The 24,783-nt window shown below is 41.5% G+C and overlaps 1 protein-coding gene across 1 annotated transcript; it reads left to right on the top strand.

Moving 5' to 3' along the window:
• Positions 1–24,127, top strand: LBH (LBH regulator of WNT signaling pathway). Its single transcript, XM_060754139.2, has 3 exons — positions 1–232; positions 7,761–7,860; positions 21,611–24,127. The coding sequence occupies exons 1-3, from the start codon at positions 207–209 to the stop codon at positions 21,797–21,799; spliced, it is 315 nt and encodes a 104-aa protein (XP_060610122.1). The 5' UTR covers positions 1–206; the 3' UTR covers positions 21,800–24,127.
• The last annotated feature ends 656 nt before the right edge of the window (positions 24,128–24,783 follow it).

Raw genomic sequence — 24,783 nt, 5'->3', positions numbered from 1 at the left:
GCAGCGCCGTGCGCGAGCTGGTTGTGTGGCAGGCGAAAGGTTTGGGTCCCCAGAGCGTGCAAAGCGTCGCTTGTTTGGTTTCCTCTCCTCCGAGTGTTTGAGCGTCTCAGCAGCAGGTGGGGAAGCCAACTTGCCCCCTTTTCTCTTCCTCCTCCGTGCCCAGATACACAAGGACGCCGGTCGGCTCGCTCTTTTGTTCGGACTTCATGTCTGTTTTCTTCCCCATTCACTGGTGAGTAAGGAGAAGGGCTCTGCTACACAAAGGCGGGGTGGGATTGGCATTGGGAGTAGGCTGCTCCTGTTTTGTTTCAAGGGAGAAGGGTTCGGGGGAAACGAAGGACTCGGTGTAAACTCCTCGGGACTTGGAGGCGAGAGACAAAGGCGGCGAGGCCTTTGAGCGCGTCCACATTGCGAGACGAATGCAGTTTGGCACCGCTTTAGCCTGCTAATGAAATAGTCGGGTTTGTCCTCCGCGCCTCCTTTAGCAGAGAAGGCGACAGACCTTGCAAAAGTAGTATTAACTCCGTATTGTATGGCCATGTTACAGAAGCATTCTCTCCTGACGTTTCGCCTGCATCTAGGGCATGCATTCGCAAGAGGATGTGAGCCACCAGTGTCAGTTTTCTGGGCTGTATGGCCATGTTTTCCAGACGCATTCTCTCCTGACGTTTCGCCTGCATCTAGGACAAGCATCATCAGAGGTTGTGAGGCACCTATGTCAGTTTTCTGGACTGTATGGCCACATTCCAGAAGCATTCTTTCCTGACGTTTCACCTGTATCTAAGGCAGGCATTCTCAGAGGTTGTGGGGCACCAGTGTCAGTTTTCTGGACTGTATAGCCATGTCCCAGAAGCATTCTCTCCTGATGTTTCGCCTGCATCTACTGCAGACATCCTCAAAAGGTTGTGAGGTGCCAGTGTCAGTTTTCCGAACTGTTTGATCATGTTTCAGAGGCATTCTCTTCTGACATTTTGCCTGCATCTATGGCAGGCATTTTCAGAGGTTGTGAGACACCAGTGTCAGTTTTCTGGACTGTATGGCCATGTTTTCCAGAAGCATTCTCTTCTGACGTTTTGCCTACATCAACGGCAGGCATCCTCCAAGGTTGTGAGGTGCCAATATCACCTCACAACCCCAGAGAATTTCAGTCTCTCCACTCAGGAGAGACTGCTTCTGGAAAACATGGTCATACAGTCAGGAAAACTCACAAACAATCCAGTGATTCTGGCCTGTGAAAGCCTTCAACAATACATATCAATTCCCAGCTTCCCACCACATTGAGCCCTGGCAGTTCAAGTGGTATCAACCCACATTCATTCTACAGTGTAGAGAGACTTACTGTAGGATGGTCACCCATCCAAGTCTGAAGGTGAAGCTCAGATGATGTGATCTTGTTGCTTTCCTCCTGTGATGCCAGGAGATGGCAATGGTATAACTATTTATTCCTTTTTCCTTTTGTGAAGATCTGTGAGTCAGGATGGATGAATGGATCTGCAACCTGGAAAGTTATTTTCCCCCCTCTGTTCCACAGTGTAGAGACGCGCTGTAGAATGGTCACCCTTCCAAGTCTGAACCAAGCTTGCTTCTGCTGAAGCTCAGGATCTTGTTGCTTTCCTCCTGTGATGCCAGGAAATGGCAATGGTATAACTATTCCTTCTCTCTCTCTCCCCCCCCCCCCCCCCCCTTTGCAAAGATCTGTGAGTCAGGATGGATGGATCTGCAACCTGGAAAGTTATTTTTCCCCCTCTGCTCTCCCTCCCTCTCTTTTTCCTAAGGCGATCCAACAGAAGGGAGGGCTTTGCACCCTGCGGGGAAACTTAATCGCTCTCGGAAGTCGGCTGTTGCTGCTGCTGAGCAGCTGCTTCGCTTCAGGACGGCAACAAAAGGCCCCCAGAGATGGGACAACTGCTGTCTCTGCCACTCTCCCTCCCTCCCAAGAAAGACCCCAGACTTGGCCAGGCGGAGGGAGGGAGGCCTGGAAGAGCCTTTGTCTGTGTCCTAGAGAGCATCTACACCAGGCATGGGCCAACTTGGGTCCCCCAGGTGTTTTGGACTTCAACTCCCACCATTCCTAACAGCCTCAGGCCCCTTCCTTTTCCCTCTCAGCCGCTTAAGCTGAGGGGGAAAGTGCCTGAGGCTGTTAGGAATGGTGGGAGTTGAAGTCCAAAACACCTGGAGGACCCAAGTTGGCCCATGCCTAATTCACACTGTAGAGTTGAGAGGCTTTTGTGGTCCTGCTGGAGCCTCACACTTAAATCCCAGAGTTGGGATCCATTGGCTTGGTATTCGGTTGTGTTTACTTTCTCAGAACTGGCCTCTTTGAGTTTGAACATTGTTTCTCCATAGGGCAGAATCTCTGTGGAAAAATATTCACGAGAGATGCCATTTCGAACCACTGGGGGTCCTTTTCCGCTCAGTTCATTCCAGTCCCCGAACTACAAGCTTTCAAGGCTAGTTGGTATCTTGGATGCTATGCAGCCAACTTCCTGAAATGCCTAGATGTCTTTCAGGATGCTTTAGATCAGAGCTTCTTGAACTTTTCAACTCTCGTAGGCCCCTTTCTGCCGAAGAAATTTTTATATGACCCTAAGTATATGTATTGTTGAAGGGTCTCATGGCTGGAATCACTGGGTTGCTGTAAGTTTTCCAGGCTGTATGACCATGTTTCAGAAGCATTCTCTCCTGAGGTTTTGCCTGCATCCATGGCAAGCATCCTCAGAGGTTGTGAGATCTGTTGGAAACCAGGAAAATGGGGTTTATATATCTGTGGAGTGTCCAGAGTGGAAGAAAGAACTCTTGTCCGTTTCAGGTAGGTGTGAATGTTTCAGTTGGGTACCTTGATTAGGATTTAATAACCATTAAAAGTTTCAAAGTCTGGCTTCTTACTGCCTGGGGAAATTCTTTGTTGGGAGGTGTTTAGCTGGCCCCGATTGTTCCTTGTCTGCAATTCCCCTGTTTTTGAGTGTTGTTCTTCATTAAATGCTAATCAACATTCACACCTATTTCGAGGACATGAGTTCTTTCTCCCATCCTGGACACTCCACAGATATATAAACCCCATTTTCCTAGTTTCCAACAGACCTCACAACCTCTGAGGATACCTGCAAGAGATTCAGGTGCAACATCAGGAGAGAATGCTTCTGGAACATGGCTATACAGCCCAGAAAGCTCACAACAACCTAGGTATATGCTTTTTTCGTGTGTGTCAGAAGGGACTTGAGAAACTGTAGGTGTTTCTGGTGTGAGACAATTGGCTGTCTGCAAGTACGTTGCTTAGCGGACGCCCGGATTATTGATGTTTCACCATCCTGTGGGAGGCTTTTCTCATGTTCCCACATGAGAAGCTAGAGCTCCACAGACGGGAGCTTCTGAGATTTGAACAGCCAACCTGTAGATCAAGGGCAACACAAGGGTTTAACCTGTTGCGCCACTGGGGGCTCCTAGGTATATGCTGAAAACAAATCAGTATTTGCAAGGCTTGCTCAACCAGGCTGGTTTTCCTTTTAGTGGACTACATGGGAAGCATTTTCTGCAGGGTCCACTGCGAACATTGTACATTGTTGCTAACAAATTTGTGTAAATGAGTGGCATGCAGAAATGTTTTACTGTTGCCAAATTTTTGTGACTTCAACATTTGGGGTTGGCACCGACAGTTTAAGAAATTCTGCTCTAGATCAGTGTTTCCCAAACTCTGGTCTTCCATGTGTTTTGGACTTCAACTCCCAGCAGTCTTGGCTGTCTTGGTCAATGGTCAGAGATTCTGGGAACTGAAGTCCAAAACACTTGGATTACTAGAGTTTGAAATAATTGCATTTGATATTTTACAACTTCTTGAATAAAAATTGATTGAACAAGGCAGCATATTTTAAGGTTGGGTGTATACATATAGTCTCAATCCTGGATGCTTTCATAATGAGTATTGCTAGTAGTATAAATATTTATTATTGGCAGGTATTTCTGATGGTCTGTGGTCAGTCCTGCTTGCCAAATTTCAAAATTAGAGTTGTTCACTGTCCAATTTAGCTTAGTGTGTGCCTGTAGGTTGCTTCAAGTTGCCTGTTTTCAGAGGGTTTTCTTAGTTAAGGAATATTCAGAGGTCATTTGCCTCTGAAATATAACCTACGGTGCCTTGTATTTCTTGATTGTTATCCATTCAGGACTTACCTTGCTTATATTCCAAGGGTAAAGGTAAAGGTTTTCCCCTGACATTAAGTCCAGTCGTGTCCAACTCTGGAGGTTGGTGCTCATCTCCATTTCTAAACCGAAAAGCCGGTATTGTCCATAGACACCTTCAAGGTCATGTGGCCAGCATGACTATATTTCCGCCGGAGCGGTACCTATTGATCTACTCAGATTTGCATGTTTTCAAACTGCTAGGTTGGCAGAAGCTGGGCGTGATACCAGAAGCTCATGCCGCTCCCCGGATTCGCACCTGCAACCTTTCAGTCGGCAAGTTCAGCAGCTCAGCGCTTAACCCACTGAGCCACTGGGGGCTCCAAATTATATTGCAAGACCAGACTTCATCTGGTGCCTTTAGAGTATTTTGGTGAGCCCCCAGTGGTGCACTGGGTTAAACCCTTTTGCTAGCAGAACTGCTGATTGACAGGTTGGCGGTTCAAATCTGGGGAGCAGAGTAAGCTCCAGTCTCAGCTCCAGCTCCCCATGCAGGGACATGAGAGAAGCCTCCCACAAGATGGTAAAACATCAAATATTTGGGTGTCCCCTGGGCAATGTCCTTGCAGATAGCCAATTCCCTTACAGCAGAAGCGACTTGCAGCTTCTCAAGTTGCTCCTGACATGAAAAAAGGACAGTATTTTGGTCTTTTTCACCCTTAAGATTTCATTTTGTTTCTCTTCCCTTCTGGGGTGAATTTGAAAGGGCTGAGTAGATGCTGTTTACTTATCTCTACCCCCTAGTCCTGTTGCAAATCAGACCAAATCACACAAGACTTTTGTGACTTGTAGCCAATTATTTGGCTTAATCCATTTCAAAAACTCAGGCAGGTAAGGGGTCACCCAGAATGCTGCCAGAGGCACAGGACAAGGGCACCAATGCCATCAGAGGATGGGCAGAATATTGACAATTCTGGTCCTCTATCTCTGTGCCATCTGCCATTCTTTGAGGAGGTTGATTCAGTCTAAGAATAGAGTCCAGTGGAGAATTCTAAACAACAGGTTTTTTCATTGTTGTTAATACATTTGAAAGCTGTGGAGCAAATTTAGGGGTTGCTATGGCAGAGGGACCACAGAAGTTGGGAGCAAGAGGGAATTAATCTGCCAGTATGTTGACCCAGTCTAATGTATGTAGCAGTAGACTGATCCCACTTTAATGTAGGTCTTCGTGCACAAAACTAGGTTGCTGCAGCAAATAGGTTTACTCAAGGGTACAAAAGCTATTTTTAGGCCTTGTTACTTTGGTCTAGTTAGCAGAGCGGACACTTCTTGAGCAAGGATTTGTTATTTTTAGTTGGTTCTCACCACTCACGTGCCATGTATTCTGTATATAATACAGCTTATTTTCAGGGCACAAGTGATTTCCTGTACATGACCTGGTTTATTTTTTCCCTCCAAGATACCTGGCAAGGCTTAACCTTGAAATTAAGTATCACTAGCTCATGAAGTATCAGCGGATAATAGTGGCAGTCAGGTCAGCAAATGTTCAGATGAGAGCCGGTGTTGGTTTAGTGATGAGAATGTTGATCTGGAATTTGGGAAATAAAAAGAGTGGATTGCAAGTAAATTTCAAAAGTCCCATGTTTGGAAATTTAAATGCTATTAGCATACGCTGAAATGCAGAAGTTGCAGGATGGGTATGCAAATCTACTTTTACTTTCACTGTTGCTTCTCCTGGAAACAATGAGTATGAAACTTTTTATTCCCAGCAATGAAATTTCTTTAATAGAAGTTACCAGAAAACAATGAACCGCCCTTAGCACAATAAACCTCAAATCCTTAACTCCTAAAGGAAGGCAAATCAAGTGTGTCCAATAAACTTTGGGGTCAACAGCTCCTGTCAGAACTTGGTGAATATGCTAGCTGGGGGAGTTGTAGTTCTACAAAATAACTTTTCCAGCCCTAGATTTATAAACACTCGCTGTTGAAGATCTTTTAGACCAGGGGTTCTCAACCTTCCTAATGCCACGACTCCTTAATACAGTTCCTCATGTTGTGGTGACCCCCAACCATAAAATTATTTTCGTTGCTACTTCATAACTGTAACTGTGCTACTGTTATGCATTGTAATGTAAATATCTGATATGCAGGATGTATTTTCATTCACTGGACCAAATTTGGCACAAGTATCCAATATGCCCAAATTAGAATACTGGTGGGGTTGGGGGGGGGATTGATTTTGTAATTTGGGAGTTGTAGTTGCTGGGATTTATAGTTAAGATACAATCAAAGGATATTCTGAACTCCACCAATGATGGAATTGAACCAAACTTGGCACATAGAACTCCCATGACCAACAGAAAATACCGGAAGGTTTTGGTGGGCATTTACCTTGAGTTTTGGAGTTGTAGGTTACCTACATCCAGAGAGCACTGTGGACTCGAGCAATGTTGGATCTGGACCAAATTCAGCACAGATACTCAATATGCCCAAATGTGAACACTGGTAGAGTTTGGGGGAAATAGACCTTGGCATTTGGGAGTTGTAATTGCTGGGATTTATAGTTCACCTACAGTCCAAGAGCATTCTGAGCCCCACTAATGATGGAATTTGGCCAAACTTCCCACACACAACCCCATGACCAACAGAAAATACTGTACTTTCTGATGGTCTTTGGCAACCCTTCTGACAACCCCTTGTGACCCCCAGGTTGAGAAAACGCTGTTTTAGGCCCCATCTATTATTCTCTGGAGGAATTGAGCCTCCATCTCCATCCTCATCATAGCCCATGCTGATGGGACTTTTACTCCAACACCTTCAGAGGGCAGCAGGTTATGACATGCTGGATGAAGTTTCATTGTCATTTAATGCAAAGGGTGGGCCGTTCGTTAAATAAAAGTTTATCCTGGGTGCAAAGAGTTTGACTCAATTACTGTGATGCCTAAATAGTTTAAAATATTTTTGTATGTGTCCCAATTTATGGTGACACTGTCCCAAGGTTTTCTTGGCAGAGCTTCTTCAGAGGTGGTTGGTTCCTGCCTCCCTCTGAAGCAAAGAAAGTGGGTCTGAGATTCCCAAGGCTACCCAGTATCTTTCCATGGCTGAGCTGGGGATTTAAATACTGCTTTGCCGGAGTACTAATCCAACATTCAAGCCACTATGCCATCTTGGCATCTATCCAAAATAAGGCAATGATGAGATTTTTTTTTCCAGAAAGCATAAGCAGTAAGATATAATGTTTGGCCAGCTTGTGACCTCAGGACATTTTCTGCTGCCCACAAGACAGATTCTGGACACCTAAAAAGTGCAGTGGAATTCCCTAAGAATTGCTGAGAATGTCCCATTATTTTTCAAATAAGTAACAGGTTTCCAAAACAACATTTTAAAAGTGTTTTCCCGCTTGTTCCCTTTCCAAACCTTTGACCACTTCCATCCCGTGTATCTGACCCCTTGAAGGTCCTGATACAGAAAGCTTGTCACCATGAGCAGTTTTTACCTCTACTGTCAAGACATGGAATGTGATGTCATAATGCTTTCTCACCAGCAACCACATCTCTTAGCAACTTGATGCCCTGATTTTAGAGTGCCTGATGATAGTATCAATTGATGGGACTGCTAGCCTCATGCTCTTTCCCCCTTTTTTTCAGCCCTGATTATTTGAGATCAGCTGACATGACTGAGGTGATGAGTGCTCCATCTATGGATGAGATTGGTTTAAGCCCCCGCAAAGATGGCCTATCCTATCAGGTAAGTTTGCCATCCATCATTTAACACTGTCAGCTGGTTGGGATTAGGTGGTGACCTTTTTGACCCACTGACATATTACCTTGCTCTTAGTATTTAAAACCTTCTGACAAAGATTGAAGTGTTTCCTTGAGCAGAGAAGCTAAGCTAGTTGTCTGACCCTTGGTATGATTACTTGAGAGTAAGACGTGTTGACCTGAATGAGACTTAAGTAAAAATGCAGCAGCCTAGTAAGGACAGAAGTCTTGTTGCGTGACATATTAGACAGATTAGTGGAAGGTATTATTATTATTATTAAACTTTATTTATACGCCGCTACCATCTCCCCTCAGAGACTCAAGGTGGCTAACATGAGGCCAAGCCCAACAGATACAGTAAATAAATGAAATACTTACAGCAAATAATAACTAAAATAAAGTACAAGCAGTAAAAACAATAAAATACAAAAAATAAAAGAAAAATAACAAAGTGGGATTAAACACCAGTTATGAAGTAAAATAAAATTAAGGACAAAGAGTATAAAACAAGGTGGGCTGGGCCAGATGCAAGGATAAAAACAGGGAACATCAGGTGAGATGGGAAAACTGGAGTGATTTATCTGGTTGGAGATACAGGAGGGACAAGCTAAGGGGTTTAATTTCCCACTAGGAATAAGGTGAAGTGCATCAAGAGGATAAGCATATGCTGGGACGGTCAAGGTATGGGGATTGTTGTATGTTTCTAATACTCATGACGGTTTCTTATTTCCAATCATGGAGGCAATATGACTTCATATAGCAATTGCTGAGGGGCATGGTTGTGCTCATGACTTGCTGTAGGGCCAAACATAGAGTTGGTCATTGTACAAATTAGCTAATGTTTGCCTAGGTAGGCTTTTGATGTGATACTTTTCAGTTACTTGTACTTTACAATTAAAGCAGATGGCTGCTTTATTGGGAATGAGTTGGTTTATTTTATCCGCTCACCATTATAGTGGCTAATAATATTGTATCCAAGCAGGAAAAAGGGAAGCTGTTCTGTGTTCATTTCTGTGATTCTCTTATTTATTTTCTTTATTTACCACCTTTCTCACCCCTGGGAGGACTCAAGGCGGTTTACAACATATTAATGGCAAAAATTCAATGCCAACATACAGTATCACAAATAAATCATAATAACTAATTACTACATATAACTTTGACTTAAAATCATTAAAACTATTAAATATAAGACATAAACAAACCTTAAAAATTCAGAAAAAGCATTAAAATCATCCTAGTATAAATATTAAAATCGCATAGTAAAAAAAGTCCCAGTTAACAACATATTTTTTTCTTGATATAACTGTAGGTTTAACTTTCTTCTTCAGGTTGATTTTTCCACAATCATGTACAGTCAGTTATTCTAATCTCATGCCATTCAGGAATAGACACAGCTAGTTCTTACAGTCAAGAAGTTGTTTCTAATATTTATGTGGAAACTCTTTTCTCGTAATTTGAAACCATTTGTTCATGCTCTAGCCTCTGGAGAAGCATAGTTGGAAAGATTCTCCATGGAAGAATGCAACTGGCAAGCATTAAGTCAGAGCTAAAGCCCTACATGCATATTCAGTTCTGAACATAGGTTTTGAGACTGTGTGTATTCAAAATGTGCGGGTATTTTAGAATAACTAACTGTTCAGGTATCTAAATGATCCCTCAAGGAGTTCAAACTCAGTTGTCCTTGAACACACTTAACTACCACCTCAAGTCACACATGAATATTCTGAAATCATGACAGGATCTCCTCACATTGGACTTCTAGTCTCTTAAGACAAATCAGAGAACATAAGATACTCAGTTCAGTTTCTTTTTATCCCATCAAAGTAGATATTCTAGTTTACCAGTGACAAAAGGCAAATTGTTAGGGGAGCAAATAAAGAGCTGAATAAAAATATTGTGTAGTTTCATTGAGTCAACACACAACAACAACTTACTGAAACAAAAATATTGTTGAAATTGTAAGTACTTGAAAACTTGCTTTACTTGTATTATTGCTGTGACAGTGCATCCTTTTAAACTTTTGAGGAGTTAAAATAAAGAACAGTGCTTATTCAAAAACTCCCTGTATCCTTTCAATTCTAATATGCTCGTTACTAATAACTTGTAGTATAAGAAATGAGTTAGCATTCTCTAGACAATTATTTCTCAGACTCCAGTTATTATTGGACTGCAACTTTGAAATTCTGACCCTTGGCCATTTTGTCCCAGGATAGAGAACACTCGGGAGAACATTTTCCATTTCTAGCATCCTTGCAATTTTAACAGAAATGTAAACTTGAGCACTTGTATGGCAGGGGGTTGGATTGGATGGCAAGTGTGGTTTCTTCCAACTCTGATTCTTCTTGATAGGGATTCCTTAACAGGTGGACATCAAAATGTAGTTGAAAATCCAGATATGAACTAACTGTCAACATGTGTGAGGTTAAAATGGCTTTTGGGATTGGACATTGTAGTGCTTGTTGGGATAATTGCCTAGCATCCATCTTGAACAGAAATGTTGAGACTATAGACTTGGAGGATCTCTTTTCTGTTTACAAAAGCCACCAACCAGAAAAAGAAAAAAGAACTGAGTCCTTTCTCCAGGCACACAGTAAGCAACAAGATGAGATCACACATGCATACAAGTCTGTATCTGACTTAAACAGTGAAAACTAACATTTCTAGTTGTCTTGTTGTTCATTTGTTCAGTCGTTTCCGACTCTTCGTCACTTCATGGACCAGCCTACGCCAGAGCTCCCTGTCGATCGTCACCACCCCCAGCTCCTTCAAAGTCAATCAAGTCACTTCAAGGATACCATCCATCCATCTTGCCCTTGGTCGGCCCCTCTTCCTTTTTCCTTCCATTTTCCCCAGCATAATTGTCTTCTCTAAGTTTTCCTTTCTTCTCATGATGTGGCCAAAGTACTTCATCTTGGCCTCTACTATTCTTCCTTCCAATGAACAGTCAGGCTTTACTTCTTGAAGTATGGACTGCTTGGATCTTCTCGCTGTCCAAGGCACTCTCAGAACTGGTTGTCTTGTTTAAACCTAAACTGCTATTGTTAAACAAGACTTTCAGAAACCTAAGAAATTCTCCAGGAACACACCAATAGATCCTGGGGTTCTTTCTACCTTTTGGTGATCCAAGGCTAAGAGAGCATCTTAACTTATTGTAAGAGGAAACAAGTGGAAACTTTTTCAGAGTTGCTGTCTCTTGCCTGCCTGCAGCTGTTCTGATGGTTTGTGGTTCTGCATAAAGAACTAGACAGGCACGGAGCTTGAATTATGAATCCGCCTGTTGCGCTACAGTGGGGGCAGGTGGGAGGCAGGAGTATCTTTCAAGTCACTTAAAATGTCTGCATAGAAAAAGCTGACATTGCATAGGTCATTTCCAGATTCTCAGTTTTGGCAGCTGCAAACCACAAAGTGGCTCTTGGATGAAGCACCTGTTATCCTAGGATTTTGCTGTTGTCATCACATTTTGAGAAGTCTGGTGATGCATTTGGCATGCCAGTTACCCAGAGAAAATTTTGGTAAGCATTCAGGTAATGCTGATTCTAATACCTTTTTGGCACTAGGCAAATGCTTGTATTTGTCTAGGTCTTTACAGGTACTTTTTTTTAATAGGTGAGAGATTTATAATTGCTCTGTGCCTTCAAGTCATTTCTGACTTTTATAAGAACTTGGTGAGACAAGTTTTCTTGGCATGATGTGTTCAGTGGGAGTTTGCCTGCTTTTAAGGGTAAAGTTCAGTCCTCCAAATATTGTAGTTGCCAGACTGCAACTCTCAGCACTCCTAACCATCATGCAGGCGAAAATTTTGAAGGGTGGGGGTGCAAAAAGACACAATGCCTTCATCTTTAATAAAATGGGAAAGAGTTGTTTCTGTGTGATCAAATATTGATGTAGTCCATACATGACTCCCACCATGTCCAAACTTCTGTTATGTTTGGCTACTATTTTGTTTGTTTTTGGTAACACTCATAGATAGTTTTTGTATAATCACAAACTGGTTTGATATTGGGTTATTGTGAGTTTTCCGGGCTGTATGGCCATGTTCTAGAACAGTGGTTCTCAACCTGGGGTCCCCAGATGTTTTTGGCCTTCAACTTCCAGAAATCCTAATAGCTGGTAAACTGGCTGGGATTTCTGGGAGTTGTAGGCCAAAAACATCTGGGGACCCCAGGTTGAGAACCACTGTTCTAGAAGCATTAGCTAATCATCTCCCAACAAAGGATTCTCCAGGAAATAATAAGCCAGACCTTGAAACTGCTGGGCCATTAAATGCTAATCAAGGTGGCCAATTGAAACATTCACATATACTTTGAACAGACAAGAGTTCTCCCACCCTGGACTTTCCACAGATATATAAACCACATTTTCCTAGTTTCTAACAGACCTCACAACTTCTGAGGATGCCTGTTACAGATGTAGGTGAACCATCAGGAGATAAGGCTTTTGGAACATGGCCATACTGTCTCTAGGCAGTAAGAAGCCAGACTTTGAAACTGCTGGGTCATTAAATGCTAATCAAGGTGGACAGTTGAAACATTCACACCTACCTCAAATGGACAAGAGTTCTTTCTTTCACCCAGGATACTCACAACCTCTGAGGATGCCTCCCACAGATGTAGGTGAATCATCAGGAGGGAATGCTTCTGGAACATGGCCATACAGCCCGGAAAACTCACAACAACCCAGTGATTTCAGCCATGAAAGCCTTTGACAATACATGGTTTAATATTCCACCACTTGTTTCTTAAGGAGCCAGCTACCTTAAATAAAACGACAATAGCTGTTCATGCATATGGTGGTATAGTCAACCTTCTAGATGGTTGACTATTCATTTTAAGGTGAATCTAGAGATTCAACTATCTATGGCTTGAATATATAAAAAGCTTTTGATTTTTTTTCATTTTATGTAATTGACACCTTTTTATTACACCAGCAGACCACTTTTGCACCTCATGTCAACAGTAACAAGGGGAGCAGTGCATGTTTCTGGCCAATGGGCTGCATATTTTTGTTATAATCTCGGGGTTCATAAAGAGATCTTTAATTTCCTCAATTAGAGAATAGCAATGGTTAGAGTTAATCACAAAAACAGGAGGGTGGATGATTTACCTACGCCACAAGTTATGTTCATGTCACAAAATGTCTGTGTGTGTGTGGAACGGAAATGTCATATTGGGATGATTTAAGTATCCCATAACTCTTGCCAAGAGAACATTATTTCCACGCAAATTGGTTTCCATTAAATGGGCAGATGTTCATATGAAAGCTATATTGCTTTTCATCCTATTGTGCTTTTTACTAGCTTTAGTTTGGGGTGGCTTGTTATGATCTTTGTTTTTCAAGCTGTGCTTACTATTTGGAAGTGCTTAATCACCTCCTCATGCGATTTCTCCACTAATATCATTTTCCTAATAATGGTATTTGGTGGAAACAATGATATGCTTAATTTTAGAGATATTTACTGTTTGTAGTCAAATCGCCCTGAACAGGTGGTTAACCAAATCCAATAATTCTGAAGAGAATAAGCATTCAGGGCTTGCTGAGGACAAAAGCAGCTCAAACAGTCAGTTGACACAGCAGTATTTTCAGATTCATTATATAGGTTCAGGAGTGGTATCCTGGAAAAAGACCACATTTGTAGAGGATTTTAGACTGAATATAGTGCAATGGAAGTTTTAATGGCTCCTTTGCTTCCTCCTGCAAGTAAATGGTCTTCAGATGTATTGCTTCAACTCTGTAACTTACTTAGCAGGTGGTTGCTGGAAATGTTGTCTCTGAAGCAGAGTTGGAAAAGTTAATTCAGGATACTGGTTTAGAAGCTTCCAGCCACTATATGGCTATTGGGTTGCTGTGAGTTTTCCAGGCTGTGTGGCCATGTTTTCAGAAGCATTCTCTCCTGATGTTTCGCCCACATCTATGGCAGGCATCCTCAGATATTGTGAGGTCAGTTGAAACATGGCAAGTGAGGTTTATATATTTGTGGAGTGTCCTGGATAGGAGAAAGAACTCTTGTCGGCTTGAAGCAAGTGTGAATGTTGCAATTGGCCACCTTAATTAGCACTTAATGGCCTTGCAGCTTCAATGCCTGGCTGGTTGCTGCCTGGGGATCCTTTGTTGGGAGGTGTTAACTGGCCCCGATTGTTTCTTGTCTGGATTTCCCCAGTGATTCTGACCATGAAAGCCTTCGACAATACATGGCTATTGTTGTTAAGTCCAAAAATAACTTTCCCAAATTCTGTTTTAAATGGGGTGTAAGGCAAAGGTATATTGCCTTTGACCCAGCCAAGCCCCAAAACATGTCAGCTGTGCATTGTGTACCAGATACTTCACAATACCGCCTGTGCTTGCCATTTTAAGCGAGCAACAAAACCTGGAGGCTTCTTGTGAGGCACATTTGGCTTGATGGGTCACAAAATAAGGAATCTAGAGGCAAGCTGAAAGTGCCTATACTCTGTGCCAAAGTTGTTTTCTGCAAGTTTTTAAAGAGTGGATTCTTTAGTTACATGGACAACAAGAGAGTCAGTGGTATGGCTTGATGGGTGTCTTTCATTTCTCTCCAGTTGCATTGGTCTCTTTATTAGCTTGGCTCAGTTTCCTTCCAGCGACTCATTTTGCAGCCCAGTCCTTCATACTCAAGAGCTAGCTCTGACATACAGTAAGCCTTTTTGTGGTTGCTAAAATATTTTCCACTGCTGGTGCCAAATTCAGTCAGATCTAGAGGAAGCAGGGTTGGGTTGGGGAGGGGGGCGCTGAAGATGACGATTGTCAGCTTGAAAGTTTCAGTTTCACCACTTCTCTGAGCTTTCAAGCAAAATAAGTAGTTTTATGTTTGGCCATACAGGATTTTTGGACTGAAGGCATCTGATGTTATGATTGGCATAAGATATTTTTCAAAACCTGTCAGTGGGATTGAGATTTGACTTTCAAGCCTGTGGTGAGGTGGCTGCCTGGGAAGTTTTTCTAGTCAAAAGGCAGGATATAAATATTCTAGATAGCAGTAGACTGCTACTGTGTCTGCTGAAATAATAAGCAGCTTTCTGTTTTTGGATGCCAATTGCATCAATGCTCCTCCCAAAATTCTTTAGTGGGCTACGGGATTCTGGGTCCTGTAGTCCAGTCTGTTTCATACATTTCAACACGAATTAAGGCAGCCACCAAAACTCTTTCAGAAGCTGTACCTCTCATTGCTTCAGTAATAGATGGAGGCTTGGGACAGCTTATCAGGGTGACCATAGGTCCTTGATCCATGATCTAACACTTTTCAAATACTTTGGTATGAGCAGTTTCAGGCATTTGACAGGTTACCACATTAAGTATAAACTGATGGTGTTCGTAGTAAATGAGAGTGAACATCAGGTCCAGCATAGTGTAAATATGAAATGAGTGCAAGGTTTTGTTTCCAGGATCTCAGTAGTGGAGGAATCTTTTTCCATGCATCTTTTGCCCTGTTTTGTGTGTGTGTGTCAGAAGCGACTTGAGAAACTGCAAGTTGTTTCTGGTGTGAGAAAATGGACCATCTGTAAATCATAGAATTATAGAATCAAAGAGTTGGAAGAGACCTCATGGGCCATCCAGTCCAACCCTCCGCCAAGAAGCAGGAATATTGCATTCAAATCACCCCTGACAGATGGCCATCCAGCCTCTGTTTAAAAGCCTCCAAAGAAGGAGCCTCCACCACACTCCAGGGCAGAGAGTTCCACTGCTGAATGGCTCTCACAGTCAGGAAGTTCTTCCTCATGTTCAGATGGAATCTCCTTTCCTGTAGTTTGAAGCCATTGTTCCATTGCATCCTAGTCTCCAGGGCAGCAGAAAACGAGCTTGCTCCCTCCTCCCTGTGGCTTCCTCTCACATATTTATACATGGCTATCATATCTCCTTCTCGTCCTAAATATGTTGCCCAGGGGATGCCCAGATGTTTTGATGTGTTACCATCTTTGTAGAGGCTTCTCATGTCCTCGCATGAGGAGCTGGAGCTGATAGAGGGAGCTCATCCATGCTCTCCCCGCTTTCGAACCTCCCCAGATTCAAATCTGTTAGTCTTCAGTCTTCATGTTTAACCCACTGCACCACCTGGGGCTCCTTTTTGTCCACGTTTCAGTCATATTTCTCACTTTCAAACACAGAACAGATATAACTTAGTTAACAAAGTAGATGTCTTCCTGAGCATCAATACTTCAACAAATCATTCAATAGGAAAATAATAGAAATGGATTTTGCTATGAAGAATGAAGCGCATTTCAATGTTTATTCATGCACATGTGAAATGAACTGAGATTAGATAAGCAGAGGTTCTCAACCTGTGAGTCCCCAGATGTTTAGCCTTCAACTCTCAGAAATCCTAACCGCTGGGAAACCGGCTGAGGTTTCTGGGAATTGTTGGCCAAATCACCTGGAGACCCACAGGTTGAGAACCACTATTCTGAAGTTACATCTGAGGCTTCTTCCAAAATGCATCCAGGGATCATCACAGTTGTATTCCATCAGCCTCCATTTTTCTTTCAAACGTTATTGCCTACTTTACTGTTGACATGCTGCTGCAAATTGACAGCATTCCTTCACCATCATCTCAATGCTGATGCCACTAAACAGCTTTCAGCTAGAAAGAGGAAGGAAGGAAGGAAGGAAGGAAGGAAGGAAGGAAGGAAGGAAGGAAGGAAGGAAGGGACAGAAAAGGGAAATGTGCAGGCGTAAAGACTTGGAAAAAGGAACATCTTTGTTAGAAGCTTTAACCAAGGCAGTCCTGTATTCATCTTCTCATGCATAGACAGCTGTCTTATGCTATACTAATGTTCAATTGCTACCTTGATATTTTTAATGTTTTCAGTGCATACATCCTTCAACTTTAAGGGTACCCTAAGAAACATTACATTTGGATAGTGGTAATTATGAGCAAACACCAGAGATTAAATCTAACTAGTAGATTTTTTCCCATTAGAGAAGGAGAATGGGTTCCCTTTATGAATAAAAATGTCACCATGCAAAGACTCCCTTGTTCCCAGAGACACCCTTGTCTTGTTTCCCTGCCTGTCACATGCTGGGAAATGTGACTTCATCTATTTTCCATTGGGCCATCCCTAATCCTTGAGAGCAATTGCAACATCTCATTTTTATGCTGCTTTTATGACTTTAAAAAAGGCATGAGTTAGTGGAAAAATTCTGACCTATCGCAGCTGTTGCAGATAAGATTGTCCAGCCTATTAAAAAAAAAACTCAAATAGGCACAACACATTTGAGGGATGTTTATTTAAGGAAATCATTTATTCTTTAGTTTAAAGGAGACTGGGTGGAAATGGACAGTCTATTTTCAAAGTAGCTATTCTAGTTTGACCTAATGTACCTAACGGGACAGGGGACAGTCATTACTCTGAAGTTTCCTGTACCGGTGGTCACCAGAAGCTTATAGCTATTTCCCTTGGCTTATTGATGCTCTGAATAAATACCAACGTGCTCTGTAGCAGTAGTTCTCAGCCTTTGGTCCTCCATATGTTTTGGACTTCAGCTCCCAAAATTCAATCAAGCTGGAGGACCACAGATTGAGAAATACTGCTCTGTAGTATAAATTGGCTCTACTGAAAGCTCAGCTTGGCATGTAACATACAAAAGTATGTTGCCAAGTAGATCTCATGCAGTCATTTGACAGTAGTGGGGGTGAACAAATTGTGGCCCTCCTTGTTGCAGTCTTTATCAACATAGCTAGTGGTGAAGAATGCTGGGAGCTGCAGTTTGGGCATACTGAGTAGGTGATGTTGAATATACTATTTAATTCTATATATATATATATATATATATATATATATATATATAATGATTTTTATTGAAGATTTTAAAAGGGGTACATCGAGGGAGTGTCAATCGTCAACGTAACATTAGATAAAAGTATTTCGATAGGGGTAGGGTGGATGTGGTGGGAAAGGGGGTGCGGGCGTGAAGATGGAGGCGGGTGGGGGGGGTAGGAAGGAGTGCGGGGATAGTAGAAGGGAGGTGTGCGGGGAGGCGGAGGTTTAGGAAGGACAAAGTTAGCAATTTAAATCTATTGATTAGAGCCCGGTGTGCAGATTAGTATAGGTGTTTGCAGGATTTCCTTTGCAAGCTTCCCCTTTTTCCTTCTTAGTTGATATTGAAATAGGTTTTGACTGGGGACCAGTCGACGTTGCCTTTCACCCTTGTTTGCGTATTTTTCAGATGTTCTGTTAGACAATCCATATTCATTATATCTAGTAATTTACATGTCCATTCATCTATCGTTGGGATTTCACTCTTCTTCCATTTTTTGGCCACTACTATCCTTGCCGCTCTCATCATGTGGAAGAGAAGTCTGTCCTTATTTTCCTCTAATTCAAAATCAGAGATTCCCAGGAGGAAATATTCCGCCTTCATCTCTTTTTTTATGCTCAATATGTTATTTGTTATATCGTGTATCTCCTTCCAGAATCTTTTAATTTTGTCACAGGCCCACCAGGAGTGGAAAAAGGTTCCCTTCGTTATCTGACACTTCCAACATAGTCCTGGGACATTTTTGTACCATTTTGTTAATTTACTGGGTGTTATATACCAACGGTACATCATCTTAAGCCAATTTTCTCGCAGATCGTATGAATTTATCCATTTTAACTTTTTATTCCATATCTCCCAGTCTCTTGTTCTTACTGTATGCCCTATATTTCTTGTCCATTTCGCAAGACAATTCTTGTTTTGATGTTTCTCCGTCTTCCATTCCAGTAGTATCCTGTAAATTTTGGTAATCTTTTTTCTCTCTGTACGCATGATTTTATCCCATTGTTTTTCTCCTGGCTCAAAGCCCACTTTTTTATCCTTGTTGAAAGCTTCTATTAGTTGTCTATGTTGATACTATGTGATCTCGCCGTATGTAAGTCTTATTTCTTCTAAAGTCTTAATTCTGTATTCTTCTCTGTTCGTTAAAATATCCTTGTAGCAGGGCCATTTCTCCCAGCCTAGTTCCCTCCTTTGTGTTGCTTCGAGTGGTGACACCCAGAGGGGGATTTTTGAGTTGAATTTCGTTTTGTATTTTTCCCATATTTTGATCAGGGGGGACCAAATAAAATGGTTGCCAATTTTTTTTCAATCGATCTTTTTGCATACCATATGTATGCATGCCAGCCGCTCCTCAGGTCATGGCCTTCTAGTGTCAAGTCTTTTATTCTGTTTATATTGGCCCATTCTTTTACCCACAGTAGGCCACATGCATCGTGATAAAGTTGCAGGTCCGGTAGTCCCAGCCCTCCTCTTTCTTTCCTGTCAATTAAGTATTCATATTTGATTCTGGGTTTCTTCCCTGCCCATATAAACTTTTTGATTTCTGTGTTCCATTTCTTGATTGTTTGGAGGTTTCTTATGATAGGGATTGTTTGGAAAAGGAAGAGGAGTTTGGGCAGCACCACCATTTTAATGGCGGATATTCTTCCTATTAGTGACAGTTTTAGGTTCTTCCATTTGGTTATTTCTTTGTTTATCTCACACCATTTTGTTTCGTAATTATTTTTCATCAGGTGCAGGTTTTTTGCCGCTAAGGTTATCCCTAGATATTTTATCTTTTTTACTATTTAATTCTGGCGTTGCCCAGCCTGGTACACATCAGAAAAAAATTTCTCTCATCCCAAATTAGTTTAGGGATTATGGGTATGTTTGTTCAAAATATTCAGAAATCTTGGTTGGAAAAGACTAGCTAGGCAGTGGTTTTCAATCTATGGGTCTCCAGGTATTTTGGCCTACAACTCCCAGAAATCCTGGGAGTTGAAGGCCAAAATATCTGGGGACCCACAGGTTGGGATTCACTGAGCTAGGAGAACACAAAGGTACAAACGCAGACACATGCTAGATCAGATCAAAAGACTTTCTAGTCCAGCATTGTATTGCTGCTATGACTGAAAAGTTGCCTCTCGGAAATCAACCAACATAACAGGCACAATTATAATGTCTTGGTGAGAGTCAGCATGGTGTAGTAGTTTAAATGTTGGGCTCAGTCAAGGAAACCCACTCTATGATCTTGGACAAGTGTCATTTTCAGCTTCAGAGGGCAAACTTCTGAATAAACTTCTTGCCAAGAAAATCTTGTGATAGCTTTAGCTTTGGATCACTTTATGTTGGAAACAACTTGAAGATACACAATAACAGCAGGACTAGTGGAGTGAAAAATACCTGGACTTGGTCAGTAGTAAGGAATTCTGAGGGTTGTAGGTTAACATTTTTGGCACAAAATTATTGCTTTAGCTTTCTCAATTTAGAGTGGCTTCACAAGGCGCTTTGCTACAGGATATATATCTGAGTAAACACTCTGCCTCTAAAATATTCAACTTGGGATGATTTGCTGATCACTTTTTACTTAGCATTCAAGTAAAATGATTCACTTAACATTCACTTCTTACAGTTGCTTAGACACTGGAGGTTTGCTGTTAGGACACAGGTACAGATGGCCCAAATAGCTTTGGAGAAATGCCTCTGATTGTCTGTGCTTCGTCTTGTATATACAGTTTCTCTTATACAAGTATTCTTGAAATACAGGGTTAGTCAAAATGAATAGGCCAATTCGGGTACAATTAATTTTCTTATTGGCCTATTCATTTTGACTAACCCTGTACAACTAGGACAGATGCAGTGTATCAGATTCTTTTGTACCTACAGGTATCTTGCATTCAGTAGGTTCTGCTGCAGGAAACACCTGAAGGTGTGGTGCTGCAGATGATATTGGACAACAGTTCGCATTAACTCCAGTTACTATAGGCCAGTGGTTCTCAACCTGTGGGTCCCCAAGGTGTTTTGGCCTACAACTCCCAGAATTCCCAACCAGTTTACCAGGAGTTGAAGGCCAAAACATGTGGGGACCCACAGGTTGAAACCACTGCTGTAGGTTCTAGTAAATGATAACAGAAGCTGCAGTCTGACAGTACCTGGAGATCATTTTGCAATTACAATGAAAAGTAAGGCAGCCTATCCCATATTCTCCAGGCATGTTTGGCTACAATCCCGATTATCTTAACCAGTGTGGAGAAAAATCTGTAGTTGTTACAAGGGGCACAATCATAGTGGTATTTTCCGAACAAAAGGAAATGAGTTAAGCTGCCTCAAAGCATCTCGAAGTGCTGTTAGGAATTATGGGCATTGAAGTCCAAAACACCTGGAGGGCTGAAGTTGCTCATGCTTGTTTTAGAGACTATTAAGTATCAGAAGGATTTAGCCTGTAGTTGCAGGAACTAAGGGGCAGGTGAGTGGAGAACCTGTTTGTGGCATGCTGCATTTCCTTGTGAGTACTTGGGTGTGTGTGTATATATACATGCCAGTAATGTGCACTCTGCAGCACCGCTTAATCTCCTTGTTCATTTCTGTCAGCCTAATGTTCAGAGGCATCTGCCATTGATAGATTTGAATGGAAACCTTGTAGAGGGATGATACAGTTCTGAAAGATTTCATGTTGGTTGTGGGTGCCTAGGAGATGTTATCCAAAGTAACTTTTCTGAGTTTTGTGAATGTATGGAAGCAGGCATTGTGTTAAGGGGCCTACTTATACCTTAGTTATTTTTTTATATATTAAGCAAAGTCAGTATGAATATAACAAGAATAGTGTTAGATCATGGATGTTGAAGGACCTATGGTTAATAATATGTTCAACCCTCATGCTTCTTGAACCAGACATTGTATACATCAAAAAGTTATGATAAAATTAGAGCAAAATATCAAGTATATCAAAAAGTTCAGTGGAAACATTGTCTTTTTTTCCCCCTCAGATTTTCCCTGACCCTTCCGACTTTGATCGTTACTGTAAGCTGAAGGACCGCCTGCCTTCGATTGTGGTGGAGCCAACAGATGGGGACGTGGAGAGTGGAGAGTTAAGATGGCCACCTGAGGAGTTCCTGGTTCAGGATGAAGAGGAAGAAAATTGTGACGAAGCAAAGCAAGAGAACAAGGAGCAATAAATGGCACAGACAACCCATCTGTACTACTTAAGATGCAAACCATCTTGAGGGAGGAGAACAACTGTTCTGGGAGGTCTTTTTCTACAAAAGACATTCAATCTTGCACCTGCAAGAACTTAGTTTTTTCATACTCTCAACTGAGAACTGAAGTGCTTGATGTGACAATCTCCAGATGAAACTAATGAAGAAAGTTAGACAGAGAGAAGGGATGGCTGCTCTTTTTTAAGATTGCTGTTGAATTACGTTGTGGTTATCTGGGCAGTCGTAAAGTTACAGGTCGCTTTGGTGAAAGAATATATGGGCAGGAAACACACTTTTTCTTTTTTTTTGTTCTGAAGTGTGTGGAGCAGAGGAAATGACTGCAAGGTGTAAAAATGTAGCTGCATTTATGTAAGAAACTGCCACTGGCCACAAAAGTATGAGACTAGTATTCATCTCTTGAAACTTTGCCTTCTTATAATGCTTCTGTTTTAATGTGTGTGCACGTGTACATATGTGTTTGGGGATGGGAGATATGGTAACATGCCACTGACATGCTCCAATGATATCACCAGCATAGAGGAGCAATGGATCAATAACCTTCCCCAGTTCAGCATTTTCTAGAGCTGCATACAAGTTGTCTTTTCTTTCTTTTCTCCCTCCCTGCCATTTGTTCTTAAAATAGGTATTTTGGACTTGCAATGTGGAATAACATTGTGTTGGCCCGGAACTGCTAATGTTATGTAACAGTCCTTTGCCACATGTCTAGTCCTGTTCATTCTACCCATGATCTAAAAAAACAGCCAAAGTCCAACCTGAAGTGGGGATAGGAGGAGAGTTTAAAAAGCTTCAAGAGATTTTTGACATGAAGAATAATTTGCCTAAGTTGCTTTCAAGAATTATGCTTTTGGTTCCTATAAAACCCCAGCTTCTCCAGTGCTGGTAAGGTTGGTCTAGTCTTGGGCAAAGATGGATCAAGGACTCATTTTTCATTTCAATCCAGAAGCCAGCCTGGTCCAGTGGTTTCTTACTTACAACTTTGGAAGTCATTTAAATATAAGATAGTACAAGTTAAAGGAAAGAGGGCCTTCTCTTCAAAATATATATTTTTAGAAATTCCTTTCTCTCAGTACAGTAGAGAAGATAACGTGCTTTTTTAACACATGTGTGGAATCTATCAATGGGTGTAGTGTTCTCAAGCCTAAATTTCCAGGAATGACCTTCCTTCCTTCCTTTTGCCCCATTCTTCCTCTCTCAGGACAAGAACAACTTGCAGGATAAGCTAAACTTGCAGATTTCTAGGAAAGCACCATCTGACTTTGGTGGAAGTCTTTGCTATGACTTCATAATATGACAGGACCACTCTGAGAAATCAAAAGTAATGACTTCCATTTCAATTCTGGAGACACTAAAATGATGTAAAGCATATGTCACAGCCTTAATAGATTATTCAGAAAGTTTTCCCACACCCCTTGTTTATTGGCTCATTATTATTTTAAAGAAAAGTATGGGGACTTTTAAGTGTATATACTTGTATTTGATACCTCATGAGTAGTTTTTGAAAAAAAATGCTGATAAGGGAGTTAGAGGAATTTGCTTGTTCAAATCAGCAGGATATCTTCCTCCAGTCTTGTCTTGCTTGTGTTTTTAACATAATGGCAATAACTTTTTAACAGCTGTGAGTCATTGTTATATGTGGTTGTGAGGTTGCAGACTTCTGCGTGAGTTTGTTTTTTAAAGTATAATGTAGGAATAATGTAGGAGTTGAGTGTTCTTGTGTGTTCTTTTGGCAGCCAAGAACTTGTCGCACATGTACTACCTGTCTTGGTCTCACTGAAGTGTATTTTGCATCCTGATCTAGCCAAGGTTGCTTGAAAACCAATGGATCCAGATGTTTTATGGTCTTGTATCTTTGACATCTGTTCTTGTCTTGCTGTTCAATAGAATGAATTGCTATTCCTGCACACCACCCTCTCAACCACCCTACTTCCTCCCCTTTGAAGATTACTTTTCACTTTCTGATTTTTTTTTGTCCCAGGTTTGAAGTTGTCAAATGTTAGCCACTTCGAAAAGCAAAAGTCCTTAATGCTTAAGAGTGGAAATGCTGTTTGTCTTTAAATATTTGCGTATCCTTTTTTGCCTCTTTTTTAAAACAAAATGTTGCTTGTATTTCTGTCACTTTTGAATGTGGAAGAACAAAGCACTCCAATTGAATTTCTCCTGTTGTATATTACATTCTATATTTCTGTAAAAATTCTTTTTGGAGCCTCAGGGAAAAAAGCTAGCATTTTTTCAAACTACTTTTGTCACTGTGACAGCTGTAAATAAAGTTTGAAAATGCTTTCCAAACTCCTGTCTTTGCAATGTGTTCTCAGACTCAGATCTATCCTTTCCTTACAACTCTTGACTGTTCTACCAAGAAGAGGGACCAGGTGTCATGGAGCTTGAAACCAACATTTTCTGAAGCAACATTTTCCCTGCTATAACAATTTATTGGGGGTAGTTGTGATGTTGTCTGTTTCTCTCTTGCCTCCATCTGAAGTGGCGGCTGGAGCTTGCATCAGGTCTCCCAGTGATGTTCCATGGCTAAATAGCAAATCTATCTCATTATAAATAACTATGTAACTTCTTACTTGTGTGAATTCTAGTAAAATTACAAAGTAATCCCACTTTATCCAAGTGGATTCAAATGGGCTAAAATTCAAGACTGGATTTCTGAGCTGAAATTCTTTGTGATTCAACATTAATGTGGATTGCTTACATCCACATTGTAACCCTTATTTCGGGGAACCTATTGGGGCAATAAACCATTTCTGGAATTTGCCACCTCCTGTACTTGTGTACACTGACAAAAAAACATGTTTGACACTGCATTTTCCCAGTCCTCATTGATTTTGCAGTGATCTTGTAAATGCCAGGCACATCACACACATTGTAGTGAGATCAGCATTAATGACTGTACCATTGTCGTTGTTAGATGGTGGTCCACATTTCCAGTCCTTTGC

Source organism: Anolis sagrei, chromosome 1, assembly GCF_037176765.1.
Source record: "Anolis sagrei isolate rAnoSag1 chromosome 1, rAnoSag1.mat, whole genome shotgun sequence".
NCBI lineage: Eukaryota > Metazoa > Chordata > Lepidosauria > Squamata > Dactyloidae > Anolis > Anolis sagrei.
The sequence above is the reverse complement of the archived record's forward strand: the minus strand, read 5'-3'. Positions and strand labels throughout refer to the sequence as shown.

Bases quoted from the DNA above. Each gene is read 5' to 3' on its own strand.
- LBH (XM_060754139.2), top strand. From the start codon at position 207: ATGTCTGTTTTCTTCCCCATTCACTG. The intron at 233-7,760 runs GTGAGTAAGGAG...CCTTTTTTTCAG, and splicing joins GTTTTCTTCCCCATTCACTG to CCCTGATTATTTGAGATCAG. The intron at 7,861-21,610 runs GTAAGTTTGCCA...TTTCCCCCTCAG, and splicing joins AAGATGGCCTATCCTATCAG to ATTTTCCCTGACCCTTCCGA.